Source organism: Lycorma delicatula, chromosome 2, assembly GCF_047948215.1.
Source record: "Lycorma delicatula isolate Av1 chromosome 2, ASM4794821v1, whole genome shotgun sequence".
Classification (NCBI taxonomy): Eukaryota; Metazoa; Arthropoda; class Insecta; order Hemiptera; family Fulgoridae; genus Lycorma; species Lycorma delicatula.
In genome coordinates, this window is record NC_134456.1 from 71,894,288 (window position 1) to 71,920,767 (window position 26,480).

The window sequence follows — 26,480 nt, forward strand, 5'->3', positions numbered from 1 at the left end:
TTTTGAGGGGTTCGAAAATCTTGCCTCATGGCCTGCAGAAGTAGCTATAGCTCAGAAACCGGCCCCAGCTTTGATGCAACCGCGTAGGTATGCTGAGGTGCTTAGGGGCAGACATGGATCCAGCCATTCCTTTAGGAAACCTGAGGTTGCATTTGCTAATAGGACATAGGGCTCGACTATGTCCAGCAGTCAGCTGAAAAAAGACCTCCAGGTTGCCCTTCGGGGTGACCGGAAAGGCCCTAAAATCAGGAACATTAAAGAGACTGGCAAGGGATTAGTTGTGGTAGCAGATGACACAGAGACCATTCAGGCAATTAGATTCCATGGCGGTTAAGCGATTGAATGTGAAAATAGACCCAAAGAAAACGCGTAGGCCCCGTATTATAGTGTATGATATTGGCCGTAACCTGAACGACAAAGATGTCTTGTACCTCATTAGGGAGCAGAATACTGATTTGGATGAAGCCACCTTCATCCAAATCAGTGATGATTATTTTAACACAACCTATCGAAATGACAAACTGAAATAAATTTTATAACAACATAGTTCAAAATGTTTTTAATTGTCCCTGTTACCATTTTCAGTGATTTGTATCACTGTCACCATGTCTTGTGCTCTGTAACAATACTGTCAAGAAATTTACTTCCTTTATTCTGGTATTGCTAAAGATAAGTGAATACCACTCCCATTTTTTTTTGTTTGTGAGCATCTGTAAGTAGTTTTGGTACCCCTCATGCACAGTACTTACAAAAATCCAATCTGTCTAATAATTCTGTAAAAAGTGGACATTGAAATTTGAAGAAAGTTTTTACTAATTTCAGTCACTGTGAAGTGACATTTATCACAAACAGTATGTAGAATTTTTTCAAATTCATCACTCACATGGAATTTTGCCTTCATTTTTCCTTATTATGCACATTAATTCACCCTTTCCTGAATATCCTGGATAATTCTCTCACAGAACCATCTACTCATTACATTATTATCATAAAAGTACAGCCGATGATGAATGTTGGTTGCAAATGTTCAGTCTGCTTGCAAAAAACAAATGATACTATGTAAATTGCAACTGGCAGGAAGCTGCATCAATTCCCTATATATTTTATCACGTATTACTCAAGTGGTACAGAATTAAATGTAAACCAGTTTGTCCTGATTCAGCTACCAGAAACATTAATTAATAACTGATGATTAATATTAAAAAATTGTTATGAGTGTTAACACTAATATTGATGGATAAATTTACTAAATAGTAAAAAAAAGTAATTACATTTTTACATTTCATTTGAATTCATAAAACAAGAAATGAAATCAGTACAAATGAATTCAGATCATCCTCATTTACTGTTACAAAATAAAACTAGTGAGGGTTAGCATAACATTACTTACTTTAAACTTGAATCTGATGACCTATTTGCATTTTTCTTCGTATTTTGAGCAAAGTATGTAGATGGTGGTTTTGGCTTAATAGTGGATGGATTGGTGAGTTTAAATGATTCAAGAGATTCCATTTCTACAGATTCTGCACTAGGAGATTTTCCATTAACTACAATAGATGACTTCGATTTTCCAATCAATCCATTCATATTTTTTGTAATGACTAATTGTCGTGTTAAATTACTATTTGGTTGTTTCACATCTTGTTCAGATGCAACACTCATAGTGTCATAATCTGGTGTAGGACAGGCTGGTGGTGATGGTGGTGGACGTATTGAAACCATAGCTCCAGTTCCATTCTTGTTGATCGTCATGTTTGACAATTTCATTGTTGCTAATGATGAACTATCAACCTGATCAGCCACTGGTAACTAAAAAAGAAAAAAATAATAGTATTGAAATAAGCATTCATAATATAATAACAAGACACTGTTGTAAGATAATTAATAGAATTAAAATTAATACTCTTAATGGATATAACTCTTCTGAAAATATTGTATCATATTGTACTACTGTATATTGTGTCTCAAAATATTGTATAACTCTTCTGTAAATATTTTATTGTGGTTTAATATACCACAATAAATATACATATATTATAAGATCTGGATAAACCATTTGGATTATTCAGAAAATGTTAAATTACGATTAAAAAATGTAATATGTTAAGTTACATATCTTGTATATATGTAACTTATATATATATGTAAATATTTTTATTTTTTTTTTTAAGGTAATTAATACAAAAATAACAGTCAATAATTATAATACTATTATTGACTGATGTATACTGAAGTGTTCTGTTATGTACTACATAATGATAGAATACTAAGTAGCATTAACTGTAGTCAGTGCAATAAACAGTTATGTTTCTCTTTCCTTATCAATCTTCCTTGGTCATTTAGTGATCAGTTAGTACACTGATGAGATCTCTTCACATCATATTTTGAGACTGTGTTGAAACCTACACCTTTGGTATGAAGTTTTTGTAAAACTTTCAATCTGTTTGCAACTTCCTCAAAAAATTCTAGCCAAGAATGAAGACGCTTGATTAACATTAACCTTTTAAGTTTAAAATTTTAATGTTAAAACATTGTGCAGCATAAAAATATGTATTTCAATTTGGTTTGTAACGGGAAACAATAAACTTCTTTGAGTTTTAATTCAGTAGAAGAAATGGAAATAATATATTTTCTTATTGGTTCATTAAAATTAATAAATAATACAAATTCTAAATGGAATTAAATATTCAACAATTATTCATTTGTCTTATTTTAGAATGTAAACAACACTAGGCTACAACTATTGCAGTAAAAAAGATTATGTATTATTAAAATTTATAACATTAATACATGTATAATACTCATGCATGTCATTACTCAACTTATGCTTATTAGTACTAAAAACATGCAGATAAAAAATCCATAAAGATAAGTTAAAAGTCAATTCTTAATTTTAACTTTTACAGTTATGAAATTTATTTTACAATGAATTATTTTTTTCCCTATTGTGTACGTTGCAATCTGCTGAAGTAGTGAACAATAGGAACCCCCCTCCAGACCAATGAAATGAGGATGATAAGTATGACATGTAAATGAGATGTAGTCTTTACAGACTCAGGCTGACCATTCTTGAGATGTGTTGTTATTAATTGAACCACAATCCCTGAAATACACCAGTATCCACTATCAAGTCAAGATCAGTATTCAAATCTGTTTAAAACCAACCAACCTTTACTAGGATTTGATTTGATTTTTTTTTCTGCAATATTTATATTATCACTGTAAAATAAATTATTTATTTTAAATACAGGAAATTTTAGCCTGTTAACTTCAAAACACATCAGATTTTTTTGAAATTTAAATAATTCCCTTTTATGAATCAGTATAAATCAGTAAATCTGTTATTTTTTAATTCCACATATCAGCCTAAATTGAAAAGTATTTCTATGGGATACTGTCAAAGATGATTACAATGTAAACATTGGAAAGTTAAAAACAAATCATATATATGAAATTTAAAATAAATATTTACAATATGTCAAAAGGCATATTGTGCATACATTTACATGTATAATAGTATACATGTATCCTTTCATGTCATTACTTAACTTATGCTTATTATTACTAAAAACATGCTGATAAAAAAATCTATAAAGATAGGTGAATAGGCAAATCTTAATTTTTACAGTTATGAAATTTGTTTTACAATGAATTATTTTTTTCCTAATGTGTTCGTTGCAAAATAAAACACTAATTGTGTTGTGTTTTATTTTGAAACACAATACATTTATTTATTTTTACCTATTCATGTTTACATGAATGGGTAACACCTATTCATGTTTACTTATAAAGAAATCATATGGTGTGAGATTGATTTTGGGAGCCACAATATCAGCCCACTGGGTTGGTCTAGCGGTGAACGGATTTTCCCAAATCAGCTGATTTGGAAGTCGAGGGTTCCAGCGTTCAAATCTTAGTAAAGCCAGTTATTTTTACTCGGATTTGAATACTAGATCATGGATACCAGTGTTCTTTGGTGGTAGGGTTTCAATTAACTACACATCTCAGGAATGGTCGAACTGAGACTGTACAAGACTACACTCGTACATATCATCCTCATTCATCCTCTGAAGTATTATCTGAACAGTAATTACTGGAGGCTAAACAGGAAAAAGAAAGAAAAGGGAGCCATAATATCAGGTTGGTCCCTTTAAAAATACATCCTAACCAACATCTAGCCAGTATTATACTCTCACAGAGATGGACCTGATTATGGAAAATGTTCCTGTATCTGTTACTATAAAAAAATGTTAGAATTTCTGTGCAAAAAACCTTATGTGTTTCAAGTGAAAATATCATAATCTACTTTTTTCATGGTAGTCATTGTCTAGATGCATGATTTTCTACACTAATTGCTATGTTTATTTTCATAAAACTAAAAAAACTGTGCTATTTTGATTTAACATTGTGAATATAAACTATATTAGATCAAAACATACACACACATATATATACAGGAACCTTCTTGAATTCCTTTTTAGCTCTTCTTATGTTCTGTTTTGATTTCCAGTTAAGTTTGACAATTAACATGTAGTAAATTTTTGAGAAACATTATGAAACTGTACTTTACTACATCAATCTGAACTGTCTCCCTTTTATTTTACTTAATATTATTTTAATAATACATGGTTGAATAGGTTACAAATTTGATTGAGGAAGAAGAGACTGATGAAAATACCAGACCCTTTTCAGAAACTGGAACTGATATCAACTAATCTATATGCTTAAAACAAACCATGTACATGGTGTAATGTTTGTTACATTACTAATGTGCATGGTTCATCTTAGTAGGTATTTTTATTTTTTAACTTTTTAATGTGGAGTTTAATTAAATAATTCAATAATGACTGAGAAACCAGGATCCTGTGAACATACTTTCATAAAAAAATTAAGGTAAGGTATGTCTTATCTCAATATTCTGTACTAGGTGGTTTATATTAACAGAATTTAAAATATAAATTATGTTTAATATGTGAAAGCAGTCAATGAAAACATTAAATTAAACAAAATAAATAAACATTTAAGCAGATATTCTAATTAAAACTCATCCCCTGAGTCACCAAATTTTGATAAAGAATAAAAGAAAGAAAAATAAATTTATAAATATGAGAAGAAAATACATACTGGTGGTGGAGGTGGTGGTACATTTTGCTGTCTATTTCTGTTTGGCACTCGAGCATTTTCACGTTCCTGAATTACATTTCGTTGAGGACAAGGTTCTTTGTAAAATGTTCTAGTACAGTTTTGAGGTTTGCCAAGTGAAATTTGACTTTGTTCTTCATTTGTTGATTGCTTATGATCTTGCTTATATTGTTGTAATGGTTGCTGTTGCTGTTGCAGTTGTTTTGGTTGCTCTTGTTGCAGCTGTTGCTGTTCTTTCAGCTGTGACGATTCTCTCTCCTGTAAAATAGATATTAATTGTGTAATGAAAATGCTTTTAAATGATACAATTTAACAATTCATTCAAGTATATAAGAAAAAGAGAATCACTTATCGTTCATTCAAAATCAATAATTAGTCTTTCTCAGTTAATAAATATTTGCATATTTATGAATAAATGAATGAATGATTTTATTTCTTGCATAATAATTTAATTCAAGATTAATACTGTTTTAGAAAATTAGAAACTAGAAATTTGAAGTTATATCCACAAGGGATTTATTATTTTATTATACGTATAAACATATAGATAAAATCTAATCACATACATAATTTTTAATTGTAGTTAAATCTGAGTTTCAGATTGAAAAATGAAAATTATCCTGAATATAATCGATTTATCTATTATATTTTATCCATTCTTGTATTACCAAAATGTTCAGTGATATGATACTGAATGTAACTGTTCACAGCAGAAAAACTGCATTCTTCTCATTTAATGAACTGTAATAATAATATAAATAATACAAAATATATATATATATATATATACAATACAATACTTGCAATAATACAATATAAATAAGAATCATAAAATTAAAAATTTTTAAATATGATTTCCTGTAGAAGAACAAATTTACTATTTTTCTAGACAGTTTTTTATAACTAAATTAGTCTCAGTCACTTTGGGCTTACTTATTTTATTTTTTTTTCTTGATTGAATTTGCATTCTCAAATTATATCTTTATCTTCAGAAAAGTTAATTTATTGAAAAACAATCTCCAATTTAGAAAAAAATTGTATTAATATTTTCATGATTAAATCAACAGAAAGTAATGAAAGAAAGATGATCAAACTAGTCAAATGACTAATTAATGATGAAAAAATGACAACTCTGATGATAGAAAAATGATTTTCAACTTGGTTTATTTAGTACCCTTCTTCTACCCGACAGGTAAAATTATGTTTATTAACTGATTGGACATGATTGGGTGAAACTCTTGTGCAATCTACAGTTTTAATATAAGCAAAAATATTTATATGCCTGTCCAGTTATATGTATATATCTACATATAAAATGTGCAAGACCCTTTTCCTTTTTGAGTACATTTAAAAAATAAACAATAGATCTGATTTTGAAGAAACTTGCTGAAAGAGGTTTTTGTATGTAAATGGTTTAATCTGTAACAGTTTCATCAAGTAGATTCAAGAAGTTACTTCCCTTTTTTAGAATAGTGGTGATGGTGAGTATGAATAGTTTGAAATAAATTATTAAAATTACTTTTAGTTTTCGAAACATATATAATCATTAGATATATTATTATTAAAGAATGTCTCCCGAGAGAAATTCAAATAGAAACACGATTCTATTCAAAAGGGACTGTTTGAAATATTATAGTCAATCCATATACTCACTGATATCTAGGATGAACAATACATCACTAATTTGTTTTGTAATAAATTTCAATGCAGCAGAATTTGATTAATATACAGAATACAAAATAAAAGAGAATGACTAATGAGTCATTTTTGTTGTTGCAATCTTAGCTTTTCTTGTTTACATTTTTATGGCTAAAATTAACAACACCATGTCAATAGTGTTATCACTAACAATAATAATTAGATGGCATTATTTCAAGTTTTTCTACCTTAAATGCAATATTTATACTGCAGTAAAAAAGACAGCAAATAAAGAAAAATACCATTTCATTTTATTGCAGTACATGATGTCATACAAGTTGAAATGATTGTTTAATTACATTTAATAACTACTTGATTTATAATGCAATAATTGTCGGATTATCAATATGTTTAATTACTGATAATATTTATCCTAGAGAAAAACTATTTGAGAGGAAATAAATTTTAATTTTCTACAACTTTTAAACTGCATATCCAGTTTTATACTATTTTGTTTATGTAATCTTTTTTCATGATAGTCATGAAGAAATTATTTTTTTAAATTACTACCTTCAGGATGAAGTGAATAGATTTTAAGTATAATTAAAACAAGTCCATCATTTCAGGCATACTATGAAGTTTTTATCAATACATAAAAGTGTTGTATTATAATCTTGATGAAGCTACTGATATAGAATATAATTATATAGCGCTGTACTGAAATTAATGAACTTTTTCTATTTTTTTTTGAGGAATGATGTAATTTTTTTTTAGAACATATTTGTATTAAAATAACCAGTATAAATAAATTAAGAAATGTTATAATGTCAGAAAATCTGTCCAGTGTAACAAGTTTTTTTTTAAATGAGATTAATAATGAAATAATAAGTAGTGTTCTGTAACAAATACGCTTGCTAAACTGAAATGTGTGGTATTGAATTTAATTAAATGTCGTAGTCATACCAAAGGGGAATCCCTTTTGAATAATGCCAAAGGCTCCTCATATTTTACATTAAGTATCTCTTGATTACTTCACTCAGGTGACTTGTATTCAAAAAGTTTAAGGTTTTCAAGCTAGTTAAGCTGGATGTATGAAACATTAAGTAGATACTAATGATTAAGATCTGGAAAGAAAACATGTTATCAGAGGAATTGGTGTTTACCATATCTTAAAACCAAGATAAAATTAAAGGAAAGTAAGGAAATGTAAAAAATACTAGATTCCAATGATGTGTTGGGATATACAATCCAGTGTACGCAATGATAATTTTAAGATTAATGCTGTAACATAAATAATCATCTATCTGGAAAAGAATTTTATAGAAAACTTGAATCCTTAAAAGCTTCAAAAGACTGCTATCAAATGTATAAATTATATTTATATACATACATATATACTAGCATCTCCATCACAGGTTCACTCACACTAAATGGTAATTTGAGTTTACCATTGCAGTCAGGTTATCTTTAGCTGGTCATGGCTCACTTCGCTTGCCTTTATCATCTAGCCAGAGGGCTCTATCCATTGCATCTTGCTGTGTTCATTTAACTCACACTTATGAGAATAATAACGATAAATAAAAATTAAAGCCTGTTCAATTTATAAAAAATATAAGTGCATTGTAATTTCTTCAGAGCAATAGTTTGATCAGTATGGGACCTGAAACTCTGAGTTATCTAAGAATGTTGGTTTAAAAAATATCATCCTCCTTTTAAAAATATTAGTTATAACTCGTTACCCATACTTCGTATGGATAAAAATGTATTTTGCCTGGTTTTAATCTTACCCGACAAATACCAGTAGGAGATGAATGTACTTCATTTCTCTTCTTTTTTTTTAAATTTTGAATTATTTTAATTTTATGGTTTTTAGTCAAGTAACCGAAGACAGATGCAGCCAGTCATGTTGCACATACAGCAGTTAGGGCTCAGTTCGTTGAGCCGCTGTGATGTACATCATCGCACCCCTTAAGAAATCAAAATTCAAAAAACCCAAAAAGTTTTAGATATTTATCTGAAGAGTATTTTCATGACTTAATCTAGTGAATATCTCATTCAATATTGTCGGAAATGGGGAAAATTTGCAATAATTGTAAAAATTTTTTAACTTTCTTTTTGAGATAAAATTTAAAAAAAAATATAAAAATTAGTTTTTAGATATTCACATGAATATTACATGCACTAAAAATGAATTTGATAACTTCATTTGTTACTGAAAAATTAAAAAAAAATAATTCATTGTTACTTGATTTTAACCCTTTAAACTCGGAATTCCAAAAAATCCTTTCTTAGTGTGCACTTAAACCGTAAGAAGAATATGTATACAAATTTTCATCAATTTATGTTCAGCTGTTTTTGCAGGGCATTAATCAATCAGTCAGGCAGGACAAGTTGCTTTATAGGCACAAATGTCAATAACTTTCTTCACAAGGGTGAATTTATTGCAGTTTATTGAGGGAAATTTCCTAGTAGGTGAAATTACTAGTTGATCGAAAACATTTCTTTAACGCACTTACTTATTATTTCTTTTTGTTACTAACAGTAAGGATTGTTAAAGGAAAAAATCATATATCTCATAATATATAATATATATATAACTAGATTGTGGATACCGGTGTTCTTTGGTGGTTGGGTTTCAATTAACCACACATCTCAGGAATGGTCGAACTGAGAATGTACAAGACTACACTTCATTTACACTCATACATATCATCCTCATTCATCCTCTGAAGAATTATCTAAACGGTAGTTACCGGAGGCTAAACAGGAAAAAGAAAGACCTGTATGTTCAACATCATGTTTTTAAACATTCTCTTACAGTCGTGAATCTCTCTCAGCCATTCTTGGAGCAAGCATTAATGTCAATTTTGATGGATATTTCAATCTGGAGGAGGGAATTCAAGTTAAACTTTTAAATTTCGATGAAGTGTCAGATGAAACTGCTCAAATTTTGACTCTGTATCTTTTGCAGTGTGTGAAAAAATACAAACTGGAAGAAAAGTTGTTTGTTATACTTCTGATAACACTAGCAGTAATTTTGATGGTGTGAAGAGAAAGGGGAATGAAAATGTGTTCATAAAAGTTCAAAGTAATTTAGATAGAACTGTTTGAGGAATTGGTTGTTCAGTCCACAATGTACACAATTCAGTTCAAATAGCATATGATTCTCTACCTCTGGACATAGAAGTTACTGTTATAAAATTTAAAAATATTTTCATTTATATGTATATATATATATATTTATATAGTAAGAGTACCAAAACTTAAAGAGTTCTGTAAATTTGTGAAAACAGATTACAAAAAAGTATTATCTCTTAGCACAAGATTCCTTAGTTACCTGCAACAGAAAGAATTCTTTCCATTTTTGATGGCCTAAAATTGTACTTCTTATCTTCTGACAAATGCCCAAAATAATTATTCGATTTTAAAAAAAATTAAAATGTGAACTGTTTTTTTAAATTTTTATGTGGTACTCTACAGTTATTTAATAATGTAGTTCTGAAATTGGAAGCTAATTCTATCACAGCAACAGAAGCATTTCAGACATATTCTGAATTAATTTGTCAACTTCAGGAAAGAAAAACCCACAAATTTATATCATCTTCTCCCAAGTAATTGCTATGCACTCTAAAAGAAAATACTGATGTTCAGGAACAAAAATTCTTCTGAAGCGTAGACAATTTTTATAATTTTAGTATCCAATACTTTAGAACCAGTATAAAATTAGTAAGTTTCAGTAGGTTAGACCCAAAAAAATATGTTAAGCCTATACATAAATTATATTTATTACTATTTCTGGCATAAAGGTGCTGATTTAGAAGAGAGTGCACAAATTAATGAAATTATAAAAGATTCCATAAATATTAATGACCTATTTGATAAACGTACATTGTTGAACCAGGTAAAACTAAAGCATAAATTGTGGTTCAAGTTCTGAAAAAGTACCAGATACTATTGAAGAGAAGTGAAAACCAATTTTTAAAGATGTTTCAAAAGACTGACATTTCATGTTGCAATATTTCTAAAATGGGTGAGTTTGCGATTTCTTTGCCTGGGACATCTGCTACAGTTAGAGAGATTTTTCAATTAAGGGGAACATTTGGTCTGCAGGAAAGGGTAGACTTTCAGTATCTACTGTTAAACATCTGCTAATTGTTAAAATTAATTCAGAACTCTCTTGTGAATTTTATGATGTAATTAAAACAAACAAACCATTTCTGAAAAAAAGTCATTTCTAGTGAAAAATACAACTGAATAAATAAATTTTAATGTTTCAGTAAACTGTTAAGACTTTTAAGTAATTTCAAAAATATGTCTTGGGTTGGACCCAAAAAATACGGTAAGCCTAACACAGCATTAATTTTTTTAAACACAAATTAGTGTGTAACCTTTATTTTAAAATACTCTAGGAACAACGAAATGTTCAAGTTTATTCACTTTTATCACCTAACTATGTGTTAAGATATTGTCATTGCTAAATATACATTTTATTAAAATTAGAATGATTTTAGGTATTGGAGTTTAGCCCTTAGTCATATTAATACAAATATTCCATGTCTACATATTCCTCCAATTAAGTCATTAAACATTTAACAATTTTAATTTATAAACAAATTGATATCATAAAAACAAAAACTTCTGAGTTGTACTTAGCAAATTTGTCCTTATAATAGTTCTGGCTATTTATGATATCATAAAAGCCCCTCAAAACATGGAAGTAAAATTTACTCTCTAAACAACAAAATTCTATAATATTATATAATAAAAATATTCTTCAACCTTTTAATTTTGTAATAGTTTACCTTAAGTAAAAAAAGATTATTCAGCTTGAATGAGAATATAGGTTATCAAAGTTTTTTCAGGTAGAAAAGTACACTATTATAAAGCAGTTATTTACAATGTAATCAGCTGTTTACACAAAACATATTACAAGTAGTTTTGTAATAGCTGCATGATCGGATATTTAAAAATATAACAGTAATCATGATAACAGAATATCTTATTTTAATTATACTTTAGATTCAAACAAATCGTTATTAAGTTAGCATGACATGATTTATGTTTGAAGGTTGCAAGGTTACACTGTATTATATATTTATGCTGTTACACGACAATAAAAGTTTCATTTTGCAAGCAGTTAAATTATCAAAAGAGAACAGTTACTTAAATTTACTTTAAAATAATAAATAAATGGTATAATAATAATTGTTTTTCTATAGAAAAAAATACTAATATGGTATATATCGCAAAATATTTTATTAAAATATAAACATACAAAATTTTTTCTATTGTTTTTTTCTAAAAAAAAGTAAAAGTCATCCATTCATTAATAAGATAAAGCAGAACTTTATTTATATAGAAAATTCTGTTTCAAAACACAAAGATCTGTTTACAAGTGTTAATGTTTCACAGCTTTAATCTGTTTGTAAATAAAAAAGTAGTTATTAGAAACAGTAAAATTACAATAAAAGATTAGTTAAACAAAATTAAAGTAATGATTTATGTAATTAAAAATTTTAGATATCTGAAATGTCATCATAATTTTTTTCAAAAAATATTTTGCAAATGATTAAACATTTTTTTCACAAACTTTAGTGGATAGGTTTTTTTACAAAAACAAATATGTTTCCTTGATAAATTACGTTAAAATTTGTTTTTTATTTAGTTAGAAATATTTCTTATTATTGTATTGTTATAGAATCCCTGATCATGATTCTAATATTCAAAACAATTTTGTATGAAAATTTAAACAGGTTAGTTGGAAGACTTGTGATAAAAATTGAAACATACTCCTGCACTGAAGAGCAGAAGGAATATAGATTTTAGCCTGCATTCAGTAGTAGCTTCTTACAACAATTTTCTGTATTTCATTTTTTTTATCAAGTCAAAGTTTCTCAACTTTGTCTCACAAATTTCTCTTTTTAATATGAGTAGCATCTTTTGGAGATCACTCATATTGCAAAATAAAAAACTCTAAAATAAAATAAATTTGAAAAATATAACACAACTGACTTAGTAAAAACTAAAAAATAAAATGTTTTCGATTAATTTTTAAACTTCAACTTTTTATAATTAACAATAAATTAGGGGATTAAAAGACTGTTTGTACCTTAAATTTGGGATTACTTCATAAAAATACAACTTAAATAACTGAAAAAGTATAAATTTTGGATTTTAGTATAATTTTTAAGTTGCTACTATGTTTTAAAAGTTAATTTTATTTAAGCTTTATAATTTAAACAGGTTTTTAAAATTTAGAAAAATCTATTTTTTGAATCTATGCTAATAAAAAATATATATATATATATATATTTAATTCTCCTTAATTTTATAATTTAGCCAATATTCTGAGGTTGGACTCTTAATCAGAAACAAATCTTCTTCACCTGGCATACTGCTACAGATAAATTCATTACATAAACAAGATATGGACTTATAAGTTTCAGTTAAACAACGCTGCAAAAGATATCCAGGACTCACATGAATCAATCAATCAATATGGAAACAACTGTTAATCTTTGGAAAATATGAATATGCCCATAATAAAGAGATAAAGACAATATTTGCATTAAAATACACAACTAGAGTTGTGTATTTGAAACGAGTTATTTTGAAACACCCTGATTAACATGAAGGTTAAAAAATAAGAAATGTTCCAAACTGGAGAAAAAATGAAATATGTTTGACATGAAAGATATTTTTAATTGACAATGCATTCTTAATTGAAGATGAGGAAGTTCTTATTGTAACCCCATTATAAGTTATTTTCATATAACTTAAATGGGAGATCTTTTAAATAAAAAAAAGTTATACTTTAAATAATTTAAAATTATTTTAATTATTTTTCGGTCATATTTGCTTAATATTGAACAGTTATATCTAACAATAAATAAGCAAAGCCATTCTAGTATTGAATTTTTTCAAATGAATATTCTAGAAAATTATTTGAAATTCAAACTCAGGCTACAACAGTGTCAATACATATTCTGGGTTTCAAAACACTCACAAGAGGAGTAGTAGTTGCTTTTTAATTTTTCTTGGCATTCCTTTTTTAATTTTTTTCAAGATTACATTTTCTTCTTCAATTTTTTTTATATATAGATAGCATTTGCATTTTTTTTTTTTTTTTTGGTGTATTTACATAAAAAATAAAGTTAAATGACTTAGATTAAATCTTTTAAAAGAATAAATTTAATTTTTTAAAAATCCAATGAATTAAAAATAATATTTTTCAACTTTTTAAGTTGAAATTTCAATGTCAACTTTTAGAAATCAGCACAAAATGAAAAACAATTCTAAATTAATAGTTGATTTCTGTGGTGTAGTGGTAGTGTCTCAGCCTTTCATCCATAGATCCCAGGTTTAAATCCGTCAGGCAAGGCATTTTTCATATTCTACAAAATTCCATTTCCATACCTCACATGCCAAGTTTTAACTAATGTAGTGACATCAAAAAAATAAAAAATAAACAGTGACTCCAAAAAGTAAAAATTTAAAGATGAATGGAGTAAATATTATTTTAGTTGATAAGATTTTTTTTTAATTATTTTAATTTAATTTTTTTTTTTAAAGTTTATATTATTTAATTTTAAATTAAATAAATTTGCCTTTTCTTCAGTAATATAACTTTCCAAAAAAAACCCATTTTGTATTATCCACATATAATTGTTTAAAATATAAAATTTATTAAAATACTTCTATTATTATATCATTAAAACATTTTGAAGTATTTGCTGTTCTTACTAACAATAGTAATATAATGTATTACTGCAGAGAATTACATTTTTAAGAACAATTTTGTTTTTTTTTTTTTTTTTTATAAAAATTTTTAAGTTAGCAGGCTAACTTTGAAATAGCGTAATTTAGAATGTAGCACATTATATAATCAGTTTTCTGTTGCCAAATTTAATGAGATTTGTTAACTGTAATTAAATTTTATTAATCTTTCATATCATATTATTAAAAGTAGGTAGAAAAATATTAAGTATGCCTTATCAAATAATCACTGTCAATAACAAAATTCACTATCCAATAGCTAAAGATTATAAAAACAAAATAAACATAATGAAATGAAAATTTTTATTTATTCAATAATCTAAATATTCTGTTTTTATAAAATCATACATTTTACTTTTCCATTTAGATATTGCTATAGCTCTAAAAGGGAGAGTATTGTAATCGGTTCAATTTGGGCATATGTGGTTTTCACCGGATCTTGATGTTTTGACAATTAAGAAATCCAAAAAATTGGATGAAAATTTTTCGGATATTAATGTTTATATGTATCTGTATTTGGTGTTGGCCATTAAATCACCTTATATCTCCAGAACTACTGGACTGATTTGGACCAAATTTGGTCAGATCACTTTTATATATGTCACATCAATGCCATTAAATTTTCAACCTAAGACGTCAAGGGGTGAGGCTGTAGAGCAAGGTCACCTTCATTATCTCGAGATTTCACCTAATTAAGGTCATATTTTCTTAGGCACATTTGTTAACAATTAAATAATAACAATATCTGCAAAAAAAAAAAACATTTTTGCAAAATCGCACCCCCACCCCAAAAAAATGCTCTTATAGTCATCTGCTATGTTGTGAGCACACAGGTGAGCTGTTGAATTAAACAAATAAATAATATTTAAAGTATAAAAAAGTAATTCGGTCTCGAACTCGATCGACGGTACTTAGTGCGTGACGCGTCGCGGCTAACCAGCTGCCGGCCTTAACAAGCAAAATTTGTTCTATGTAAGTTGTGAAATTACATTACTTTAGTTAGTGCCGATCGTCCCCGCTAGTATCACCACATCCGCGCGAATTAAATAATGCATGCGTGCCCACTTTAGTTAGTATCGTTGAATTAAATAAATTAATATATTTATTAAAATAATAAATATTTTATATTAAGTTGTGTGTGTAACTATGCATCAGAAACAATCCATAGTTATAGGATTTTTCCGGAACGCGGTTTTTAGCCCCGTGACGGGAGCAAAATCTGTTTTTTTAATGTGCAAAGTGTGTGCTAAATTACAAAAAGAAAATTATAAATTTAAAAACATCTGACATAAAATAATTTAAGTAGCTAACTAATTAATTATTTTTACCCTTCTTACTACTAATAGTAGACACCAGATAAAAAGGTTAAAGATTAAAAAACATTAATTTGAAATTAAGCAATAACTAATATTTTGTTTTCTAAAGTCTGTAGGTAGGAGTAACTGCTTTGTAATATTTTGACAAAGAACTTGTGAAATAAATTGTGTAGGCCAAGTTCAAATTTCTAATCTTAAATAAATTAAAAAAGATAAATTTTCTGTCGTTTTAACTTCTGCTATGATCCATTAAACATTTATGAAAATACAACCAAAAAAAAAAATTAAAACATTTCTCTATTTTATGTGTTTTGTAGGGAAAAAATTAAAGGAAATGACCACAAATTAAAATGAATCTCAATCTTTAGTTTTGTTTCATGTAAATAGGTTGAACAAATTAAATGATGCACATTCACCCACAGATATAAAGAACATATTAGAAATAATGGCAGAATCAATTTTTGTAAATTATCTCACAAAAATAGATTATAAATACAAAAATATTAACCGTAATGTGCAAATTTTATACATAGAATATGAAAACCTTAATTAAACACCTTGAAAAACATGAAATTGTTGATTTACAAAATTTTACAGAAAATTAAAATTAATAAAAAATCAAAGAAACTAAGACAAAGTAAATTGAATATAGTATTTGACTACATATTAAGTGGGTTTCCTAACTTTTCTAAATTGGGTGCAAGTAAACTAAGATCAATCAACAATTCTACTAAAGAAGAGCATAATTAGCTCTTGTAATCCTTCAGAAGAACAGCTTCTACGTACTGTATTTTGGAAGGATCCTTTTTAAAATTTACAATTTTTATCATTTTTCATCATGCTCTCCAATGAATTGGGTTGAGTAGTTTTTATGATACAAGAGCAAAAAATTATGCAAACACAATTCCTGTGTATTTTACAGAAATTTATTAGAATTATCTATCAATATGGTTTATGGTCAAATTCAGACTCTAGTTTAAACTATTGTATTATATATGTACTTTCTGTTATACAAAGTACAATCAATATTAGAGAAATTTCCTCATTAGTAAGGTTTAGAGCCAATCTATTACAGGCAATTCCTCTTCTTCTTCCTATTTTTTAATAAACACACAAATTTTTCTGACAGACTGATATGGATAATTTTTTTTTGACTAATGTTCTTAAAGATGTATATTGAATTTTTTTTGTTGAAAACTCAGATTCTTATAAAAATATTTAGAAAACAGGTTTATAAATAATCTTTGCAGGATATTTTAAATGTATCAAAAAAGAAGACAGACACTTAATTATATAAGTGACTTCACAAAAAACATACATGAATGTGTATTTATAAGGTGGTTTCTTTACAAAAGTGCAACAAAATTTATTTTTTCTACACCTAATGTTAACTGAAATGCAATGGTTTTACTTGAAACAACCTGCATGCTTATATAACAGTAATTTTGGGCTAAATCTTAATTATAATTATTGAGATACAATTGTTTAATCTACCTCCAAAAGCAGAAAATTTTTATCTTAATTGGTTTTGATTTTATACGAATTCAAACTTAACATTCTCAAAAAAAGTACAAAAAATCTTTTGATTTCCTTTTTTCACATCCCTAATTTTCAAATAAATGATGCTAACTAAAATCAGTCAAATCCAGTTAGTACAGAAATAATTGTAGTTTCCAATGATACCTTCATTTTTATTGTATGATTTTTTTTTAACCGAGATACAATAGTTTAAAACATAAGCATCATCTTTCATGGCGGCCACTATACCAGTATTTATTAAGTCAAAGTATTGATTATTGCTAATTACCTGCTACTATTTATGTTTCTATATTTCTCTGTTCTTGTAAGTAAATTAGATTTTTAAACTAAATAAGTAACTTATCTTAAGGTTTTGAGAAGCATTACAACTACTTCTAAAAGCTATAAATTTACTACCTTAATCTTTAAATATGATTGTTATATAATAATGCTTGTAAAAGATACTTGTTAAAATAAATACACATGTTATTTGAAATCTTATTCTTTTATGGTATCACTTATGAAATTAAAGAAGTTGAATTCATTATTATAATTAAATATCAGAAAAATATTAATCTTATTTAATTTTATTACTGATTTCATATTAATGTTAGCTAGGTGATTTTATGATGTCATTAACAATTTATTATTTGATTGAAAAAAGAAAAAAAATATATATATATATATTAACATATACATTAAATAATAAAGCTACTGATATTTTTTTAAACTGATAAAATTTTATCAAAGAAATCTGATTTTTTTCTTTCATTAAAGGAAGAAAGTGTTGAAATCAGAAACTCTTTTAATTTAGATTTTTTGCATGATTACATATGTATATCATTATTGTACAATTTCAACTGTAGCTATTTCCAGAATATATATATCAGTCTGTGTACAGGTATATTAATATTTATATTTGTAAGATTTCTCAAATACATTCAATAACTTAGTAGAAATAAAGTTTGGTAAATATTTGAAACATATATATTCTTGGTAGTTTAAAAATTAAACTTTATCTTACAGTGCTACTGGCATAAAAAATTATTTCATGATCTTTGTCCTGGATAAGGTAGTAAAATACTGAAATAAACTTTAATCAGAGGTAGTCCCTCTTGGATTGATTGCCCTCTTCTGCTTCCCTCCCCTATTTCTTTTTCTTTATGCCTTCTTTTTTTGGATAAGTATAGTGAAAATTGAATCAGACACTAGCCTATTTCTTCTGTGCTATCATACTGCAATCTTTTACGGATGGATAGGTTAGTGGCTTATTGGAAGAGACAGTGCTCTTTTTAACAGTTATGGAATTATTCATTAACTCATTAACTATTTGGGGGTCATATAAATAGCCTAACTAACAGTTAAGATGTCTAATGAGATGTCATACTCCTCTTAAAATTTAATTTAAACTAAATAATCTTGTTTCCTAAAATTAACAAACAAAAGTGATAATACACTGAAAATATATTTTCTACTGATATGATTACTAGGTATTATCATTGCGAGTGTACTGGTCTAGTAAAATATATCAGAGAAATTTAAATGTTTCTTATAAAGAGATTAGGTAAAATGTATAAAAGTAGTCTTTTTCAGTATGTCCATATATATATATATATATATATATATATATATACATTTAGTTTAAGAAATGAAAAGCCAAGTTGGTAAAAAAATGATTTAATATGTAATCTAATATTTATTAAGAAATAAAATTTAAACACAAAAGTAAAATTACATGCACTCATACATAAAAATAAGAGGCGTTAACTATTAAACCTCTCATTCAATCTGTACTGAATTCAATTCTAAGCAAATTTGGATTTTCAACTCTTTATGATCACCATTATCAAAAAAAAGGAAAATAACTGGTACTGTTTGTTTACCAACAATCATAGAATAATAAATATACTCAGTAAATTCTGAGGATATAGATTATAGAGTATTTAAAATTAAATGAATATTATAAAATAGAGAGGAATGGAAAGATAACTTGAAATAGTCAAAAGATGGAAAAATATATACAATAATACACATTTCAATGTTTAAAGTTGAATTTTCCTTAATTCAAAATAAAGCTTAAGTTATGCAAGCACAAGACAAGATTAATATTTCATGATTTTTTTATTGTTTTATAAAAAATTAAAGAAGTATCATCAAAAATCATAATATTAAATATAAGAATAATTAAAAAACTGTTTGGTTGATTGATAATTAAAAAAAGAAAAAATTATATGAAAAAAAGTTGCTGCTGCAGCATCTATGACATATTTTATATTTGTAATTTACTATGATGTTATAATGAGTAATAATAGCTATTTTAAATTTATCAGCAAGCAATGCATTTAAAAATCAATCAAACAATTATGTAATTCATATTCATAAATATATCTATTATTTATAATTTATAATATAAAATATTATAGGTATTAAATAAATTAATTAAATAACGTGTAAACTTACATAGTAAGTACGAATGACAAACAATGGTTTCCCACTCATAACTGGAAAGTTAGTGAGAGAGAGATATGTAGTATGGCTTCAATAATGAGGAGAGGAGAGAAATATAATATGAGATACAAGAGGAGAAATAGAGGGGGAGGGGAGGGAAAGAGAATTGTATAAGATAGAGAAAGAGAATGTCTGTTGTAGTGGGGATCACAGCAATGAGCTCACCTGGGAAAACAATACCTAATCAACACAGGTAATTCAGATAAGAAATCTTGTCAACAGATAATTATAAGGATGTTTAAACATGCTCCTTTTATATAATGTTTAATTGAGAATAACAATAATAATAATTTAAAATCAGTTTTATAACTTAATCACAACAAACAATTATCCAGTTTGTTGAACAAATTTTCTTATATAAGTTTCATAATAATTTTTTGATAGTATATATTTCACATTATTAAAATCTTTAATACTCATCCTGTATATGAAATTAACAATAATATATCTTTAATACAACATAATCAGAGTTCATAAATTATTACTAATACTATCTGTAAATGTTTTAATTTTATAAGAAACCAGTTACATTACCCATCAGTACATAATTATCAACTGTACTATACCCAACTACGAGTATTATTAAGTAAAAGATACATATGATCAGTGTAATAATAAATTTCAGATCCTAGGTAAGACAGTAAATTGGATCATCTTACAAACTGATAGTTCCTCAGTACCTACAATGTCTTAGGAAATTGAAGGGTAAAATTCAAACATATAAAGTAAAGTGTAATTCAAATATGTGAAACCATATTTAGTAAACAGGTTCCTACAGATTATTGAACTTAAAAGTGAGAGGGCAGTCTAAACAGTATGAGACAACAGTTGAGATTAAAAAAAAATTATTCTAAATCTATAATTACATGTTCTTTTTAAAAATATTCTCTTAAGTACAACACACTGTTTCCAGCATTTGATCCACTTTTCAAACATGAAATTTAGGTGATCTTTCAAAGCAATAAACATTTCTCCTCCACAGCTTTTATGACCTGTAGATTTGTTTCAAATTTTCATTCTTTCAGGTCCTTCTTTACCTCTGGTAAGAGCTAGAAGTCAAACAAGCTAGATCCTGCCAGTATGATAAGTGAAGAACAGTTTTAATTATTTTCCATTCATAGTCTGCCACTCGCAGACTATCTGAGCAAAATGAGGACACATATTATCATGATGCAAGAGAAGCTGTTCAATTTTTTCTGAAGTGAGTCGGCATTATCTTTCAGCGGACTGATGTAACAGAGAGCATTTACAGTATTTCCTGAAGGTACCTTTCTTTTTCCTGTTTAGCCTCCGGTAATTACCTTTCAGATAATACTTTAGAGGATGAATGAGGATGATATGTATGATTGTAAATGAAGTGTAGTCTTGTACAGACTCAGTTCGACCATTCCTGAGATGTGTGGTTAATTAATTGAAACCCAATCACCAAAGAACACCGGTATCCATGCTCTAGTAACGAATACGCCGTACTCCATTTGTCAGTTATTAAAAAATGCAGAACCTAATGACACGCAATGCATGTCATCTGCATCTCGCCAAGAATATTATGTGCACTGCTTTTTGAGGTGTGTAGCTGTTCCCTCAATTGCCATACACCATTACAAGTGATCATGCTCGCTGTGTTTATCATAACATTGTTAATTGACGCATGCTCGTTCAACCCGCTCTCATCACATCTTCCATGCTCTCTCGACCCACCAAAAATGCGGCACGTTGCATGTGACATATTCTTCAATGAGTGCTTCTTTCAATGTTTTGTATGTTTCAGAAGCTGATTTTTTAATATGAACACAAAACTGAATCACGTAAAGTTGATTGTTTTTTTCACAATAGGCGATTTCCCAACAAAATTTACGCGAATGATCACTAATGCTCAATTAAATTTATATCATACACATCTGACTACTTTATACAAACAGGACTGCCACTTTGCTCACTTTAAATTTTTCTCTGAAAATCAGTCTCATTACTTGTTGAACACTAACTATTATTCATCACATGTTATTAGCATTTTTGGTGGCTAATAACTATAGCAGTTGATATTAATTACAAAAATAACAAAATTTCAATCTTTTAACAACTGTTGCTATATATTCCAAAATTAGAAAACGTAAAACAAAATGTTTAAAATAAAAACACTACTTCTCAACAAGAAAGAGCTTTAATTACCAGATACATTTTGTTAGTATATACAACTGAATACATTTAATAAAAACAAGAAATCAAATAAATAATACTCTTTTCAAAACAATACAAAGCAATCCATATCGCTCATCATTAAATATAAATTAGTAATTCCTGCACTGTATGTTGCAACTTCTTCAGTAGTTAATAAAAATAATCACCCTTCAATCATTTATACTGTATATTAAAAACCAAAATTGTCTGCCTGCAGATTTTCTTTAATATTCTAAACAATACAAGCATTATTTTATGTTTAAAGTACTTATAAGCTCTATTTTTGAAGTAACAACCAAATAGAGCAATCCTTTCTACTTTTCTTTTTTTGAGGAAAATGATCAAACATATCACTTCAAAGTAAAGATTCTAGATTTGAATTTTGACTTAAGTCTTTTGGTTTAGTTATTTTACAGATATCAAGCACATTCATTAGGGTCCTATAGGTATCTGAAAATTATACGTAACTATAAGTATATAGTGATAAATGTGATTTTTTTATCTAGTTAAAACATAACATGATTTTAGTCCTAAGGAGTACAAAAATTATAGAGGAACATAAAAATTAAAAGTAAGATATTAAAATAAGTGTGTAAAATTAAAAAATTACTTAATGAACATTTTTATTTTTTAACTTTAAATAGTTCATTTTTTTGGTAATTTTTTACAGAACATCATTATAAAAAACTAAATACAACCTATGAATTACTGGGAAAATGGTTAGCATGATCACCACTCAGTTGTTCTTGACATTATTGATGATACTAATACTGCTGAACCCAGGTTGATAACCACTTAAAAGAATAATATATGTTTAATTGATTTTTACACATTATGATATAAATTTACAAAAGGTTGTTGGTTTATGGGGTTTAATTAAATGTATTCTCTTCTCAGGAATAGTCATTCTAGAAATGAAAAGACTAACTGTTGAGCATTTGAGGTTTGGTTGAGTTTACAAATGATTAAGAGATACAATTATAAAAAAAAGGAAAGACAATAAAGAGAGCGTTTTTTAATATATAAAACAAAAAAAATCGCATTAATTGTTGAAGTTATGACAAACAATATTTTTAGAATATAATAATAACAATTATCTAATAATGAAATTATGTAGATAATGAGTTTAGAGTTCATAATTTCCTATTAGTAATAAATATATATTTTATTTTATCAGCAAAAAAATATAAAAACAAACTGTAAAAGTTTTTACAAAGACATTAATGATGAATCCAATTTAAAATAACAGTATAATATTTTAAGAATAAATTTACAGGTTTGTTCTTACTTATAAATTGTATGTTTCTTTTCATATCATAAATTCTTATTAATGAATTTTTAAAATTCAACAAAAAACAATAAAATAAATAATACAGTCATTTTATGTGTATAAAAATTATACATATAAAAACAAAGGTAAATAAAATAAGATTTAAATCTTGTAAAACAATATTAGGAAAAATAAAGAAAAACTACACTGTAAAAGTTTATAAAAATGCATAAAAACTGGTGATAAAACTTAGGTACCCAATGGAATCCATATTTGAGATTACTATCAGAACAAAAAGTCTGCAGTGGACACCATATAACTTTCTCGTACACCTATTAAATTACATATACACATTTTTTTAAAATGAAAAACACAAAATTTTATTTCATTAATAACTTCTGATATTTTTTCAATTTTTTTATTATTATTGAATTATTATTTATTTATTGTATTTTTTTTTCAATCAGATGTTAATAATTATTAATAATCAATATATTTGAATTATAAAAAAGGAGATGAAGACAGATTTGAACCAATGTGCCTTCCCCTTGTAAGAACCAAATATTTCATTAATTAGAATTTTATTTAGCTATAACTCTGCAATCAATGAAAAAAAGTACCCCACTTATGATATATCACTGAAAAATTCTCAATGATGGCTTATTACTGCATTAAGAAAAAGTCCAAATTCCAAATTTGTTTTTATTTTGGGCTTTTTTGAACACTTTTGGTCCAATTGACTGCAATCAAAAGGGGAGGTACACAACTGCATGTTACAATAATCCTAAATCCAAATTTTCAACATCCAACGGCTAATAGTTTTCGAGTTATGCAAAGTACATATGTACTTCGCGGAAAATTTGGTGTACAGACGTCACACCAAAACTAATCAAAATGGATTCAAGGATAGTCAAAATGGATATTTTTGTTGAAATCTGAAAACCAAAATTTTTTACGACCACAATACTTCCTTTACTTTGTACAAGGAAGTAAAAAATCAATGACATTTAGTTAAAATTGAATTCATTGAATCAAGAGAGAATATTGGTTTATAACTACATATTCCTTCAATATTTTCAATAAAAAATAAAAATTGTTCCTTCACTTTTAAAATTATTAAGTTTACGTTGCATTTTTAATTTTTAGCAATCTGTTGAAAAGGCTTGATATGAAAAAGTTTTTATAAGTTTTAGTAACTCATAAGGTAATTCTATTAAGGAAGTAAATAAATTACTTATTAATGTAATAATATTTCAACAAAAAATAGTAATAAATAAATAAATTTAGACTTACAAATAAATTTAACATTAATTTTTACTTATTGTATCATCTTTTTGAGTGTTATAAGATAACTCAAAATATATAAGACAATGCTAATCAAAATAAGGAGTTAAATATGGCACTTATGTACCTTTCTAGGAATAAATTATTTAATCCACCTTCATTATTTTTCTAGTTTTTTAAGTATGTTGTTAATAGTTTGGTACATTTTTTATCTTTTTATGTTAAGATATTATGTAATAAATTATATTACAGAAACAACAACATAAGACTATTGTTATAATACCTCTTTCATGCCATAATAAAAAATAGGTTTTGTACAAGTATATAATGTGCAATAAATACAAACCAATTTACTCCTAATTACTGTAATTTGTTTAATAATAGCTAACAAAAAGAAATCTAATTTATTGCTTCTTATCTTTTATCAAGTTACTGCTTCATTTAGTTTTATTATTGCAATCATTATTCACTGAATGCAATGCACAAAGTACATCAGACAATCTGGTAATATTTAAAATTCATTTAAAATAAAATATTTTTTTCTCAGTTGTATTGAACAATTGCAGTAAATTCGTGTGTATGGGAAGCATGTTACACAATACACAACAGTAAAACAAAATTAAATTGTTGTAATACATTCATCAACAACAGCTTTCTTCAATTATTATTTTTAGAATTCTCATAATGTATTTAAAAATTTTTTTTTTTAGTTTTAATAAATTAACATATCTTAATACAAGGACACAAATAATTTAATAATAATTAACTATATAAAATTTACTGTTCATTGAGTGAACAAAAAAAATTTAAAAGGAATAATAAAACAAACTTAAACAACTTTAAACTAAAAAATTGTTCTTTCTTCTTAAAATGTTGAAGTTTTTATTAAACTTTGACTGCCTGAAATCAACCTTAAATTAAAAATAACTATCAATAGTTTACTCACTCTGAATAGTTAACTAAGTCTGAATTTGATTCCAACTTCAAAAAATATATTTCTTAGATCTTTTTTTAAATTTTATTCTTTTTTATTTAAAATATTGATAGGGCTACAAAATAAAATACTTCCCATATCTATAACCCACTCAAAAGAAATAAAATGGTAAAAAATATGATATGAATTAAATATAATACAGAAAAAAAAAATTAAATATAATATGAGTTAATTATTGAAATTAATTTAAACATTTTATTAATGGCTCTTTTTCTTTTTTGTATCTGTTAAATTCTTTCATATTTATTCTTCAGAACGCATGGTTTTTTAAATTTTAATAAATCCATGAAAAACACAATTTAATTTTAAAGTTGTAGAGATAGATACTTATTATCTCAGTATCAAAATAAAACAAATTCTTCTCTAGCTATTACAATATACTGGTACATAATAAAGATAAAGGAATGTTATTTTAATTTTCTTATAAATGCCAATACATTCACAGTTTTTAAACAAAAATTTTCTAAATAAAAAAGGAATTATATAATTTGCTCTGTTCAGTAGAAAGTAATGCATGCATTAAAAAAATTTAACTGGTTAAATTGAGAACCTCCTTCTTTTAGTGAAATTTAATAAGAAATATTTTTATAACTTGCAACAACAAATCATTAATCAAGCATAGATTAAAACACAATATAAATTTTAAACACAATCCCAGTAACCAAACCACCCCCTCCATTCCTAGCCCTGATGGACTTTATAAAAAGTCGTCTTTTACACCCTCTAAACTTGATAACACAACACAGTCATCAGTTTGGCCTCTGTTAGGATGCCACCAACATAAACGTCTCGGCAGACATTTCCATCAGTATACTTATACAACCTACTGTCATCTTCATGTGGCCTCTTCCAACCA

The 26,480-nt window shown here is 26.7% G+C and overlaps 1 protein-coding gene across 3 annotated transcripts in view; it reads right to left on the bottom strand.

Annotated features, from left to right (window-relative positions):
- Positions 1-26,480, bottom strand: part of LOC142318898 (uncharacterized) — a 419,416-nt gene that overhangs the window by 9,049 nt on the left and 383,887 nt on the right. For all 3 annotated transcript variants that reach the window (XM_075355545.1, XM_075355544.1, XM_075355543.1), the window contains exons 14-15: positions 5,125-5,400; positions 1,391-1,809 (exon numbers count right to left, since the gene is read on the bottom strand). In XM_075355545.1, the coding sequence (XP_075211660.1) occupies positions 1,391-1,809; positions 5,125-5,400 (695 nt within the window). The remainder of the gene's footprint in view (positions 1-1,390; positions 1,810-5,124; positions 5,401-26,480) is intronic.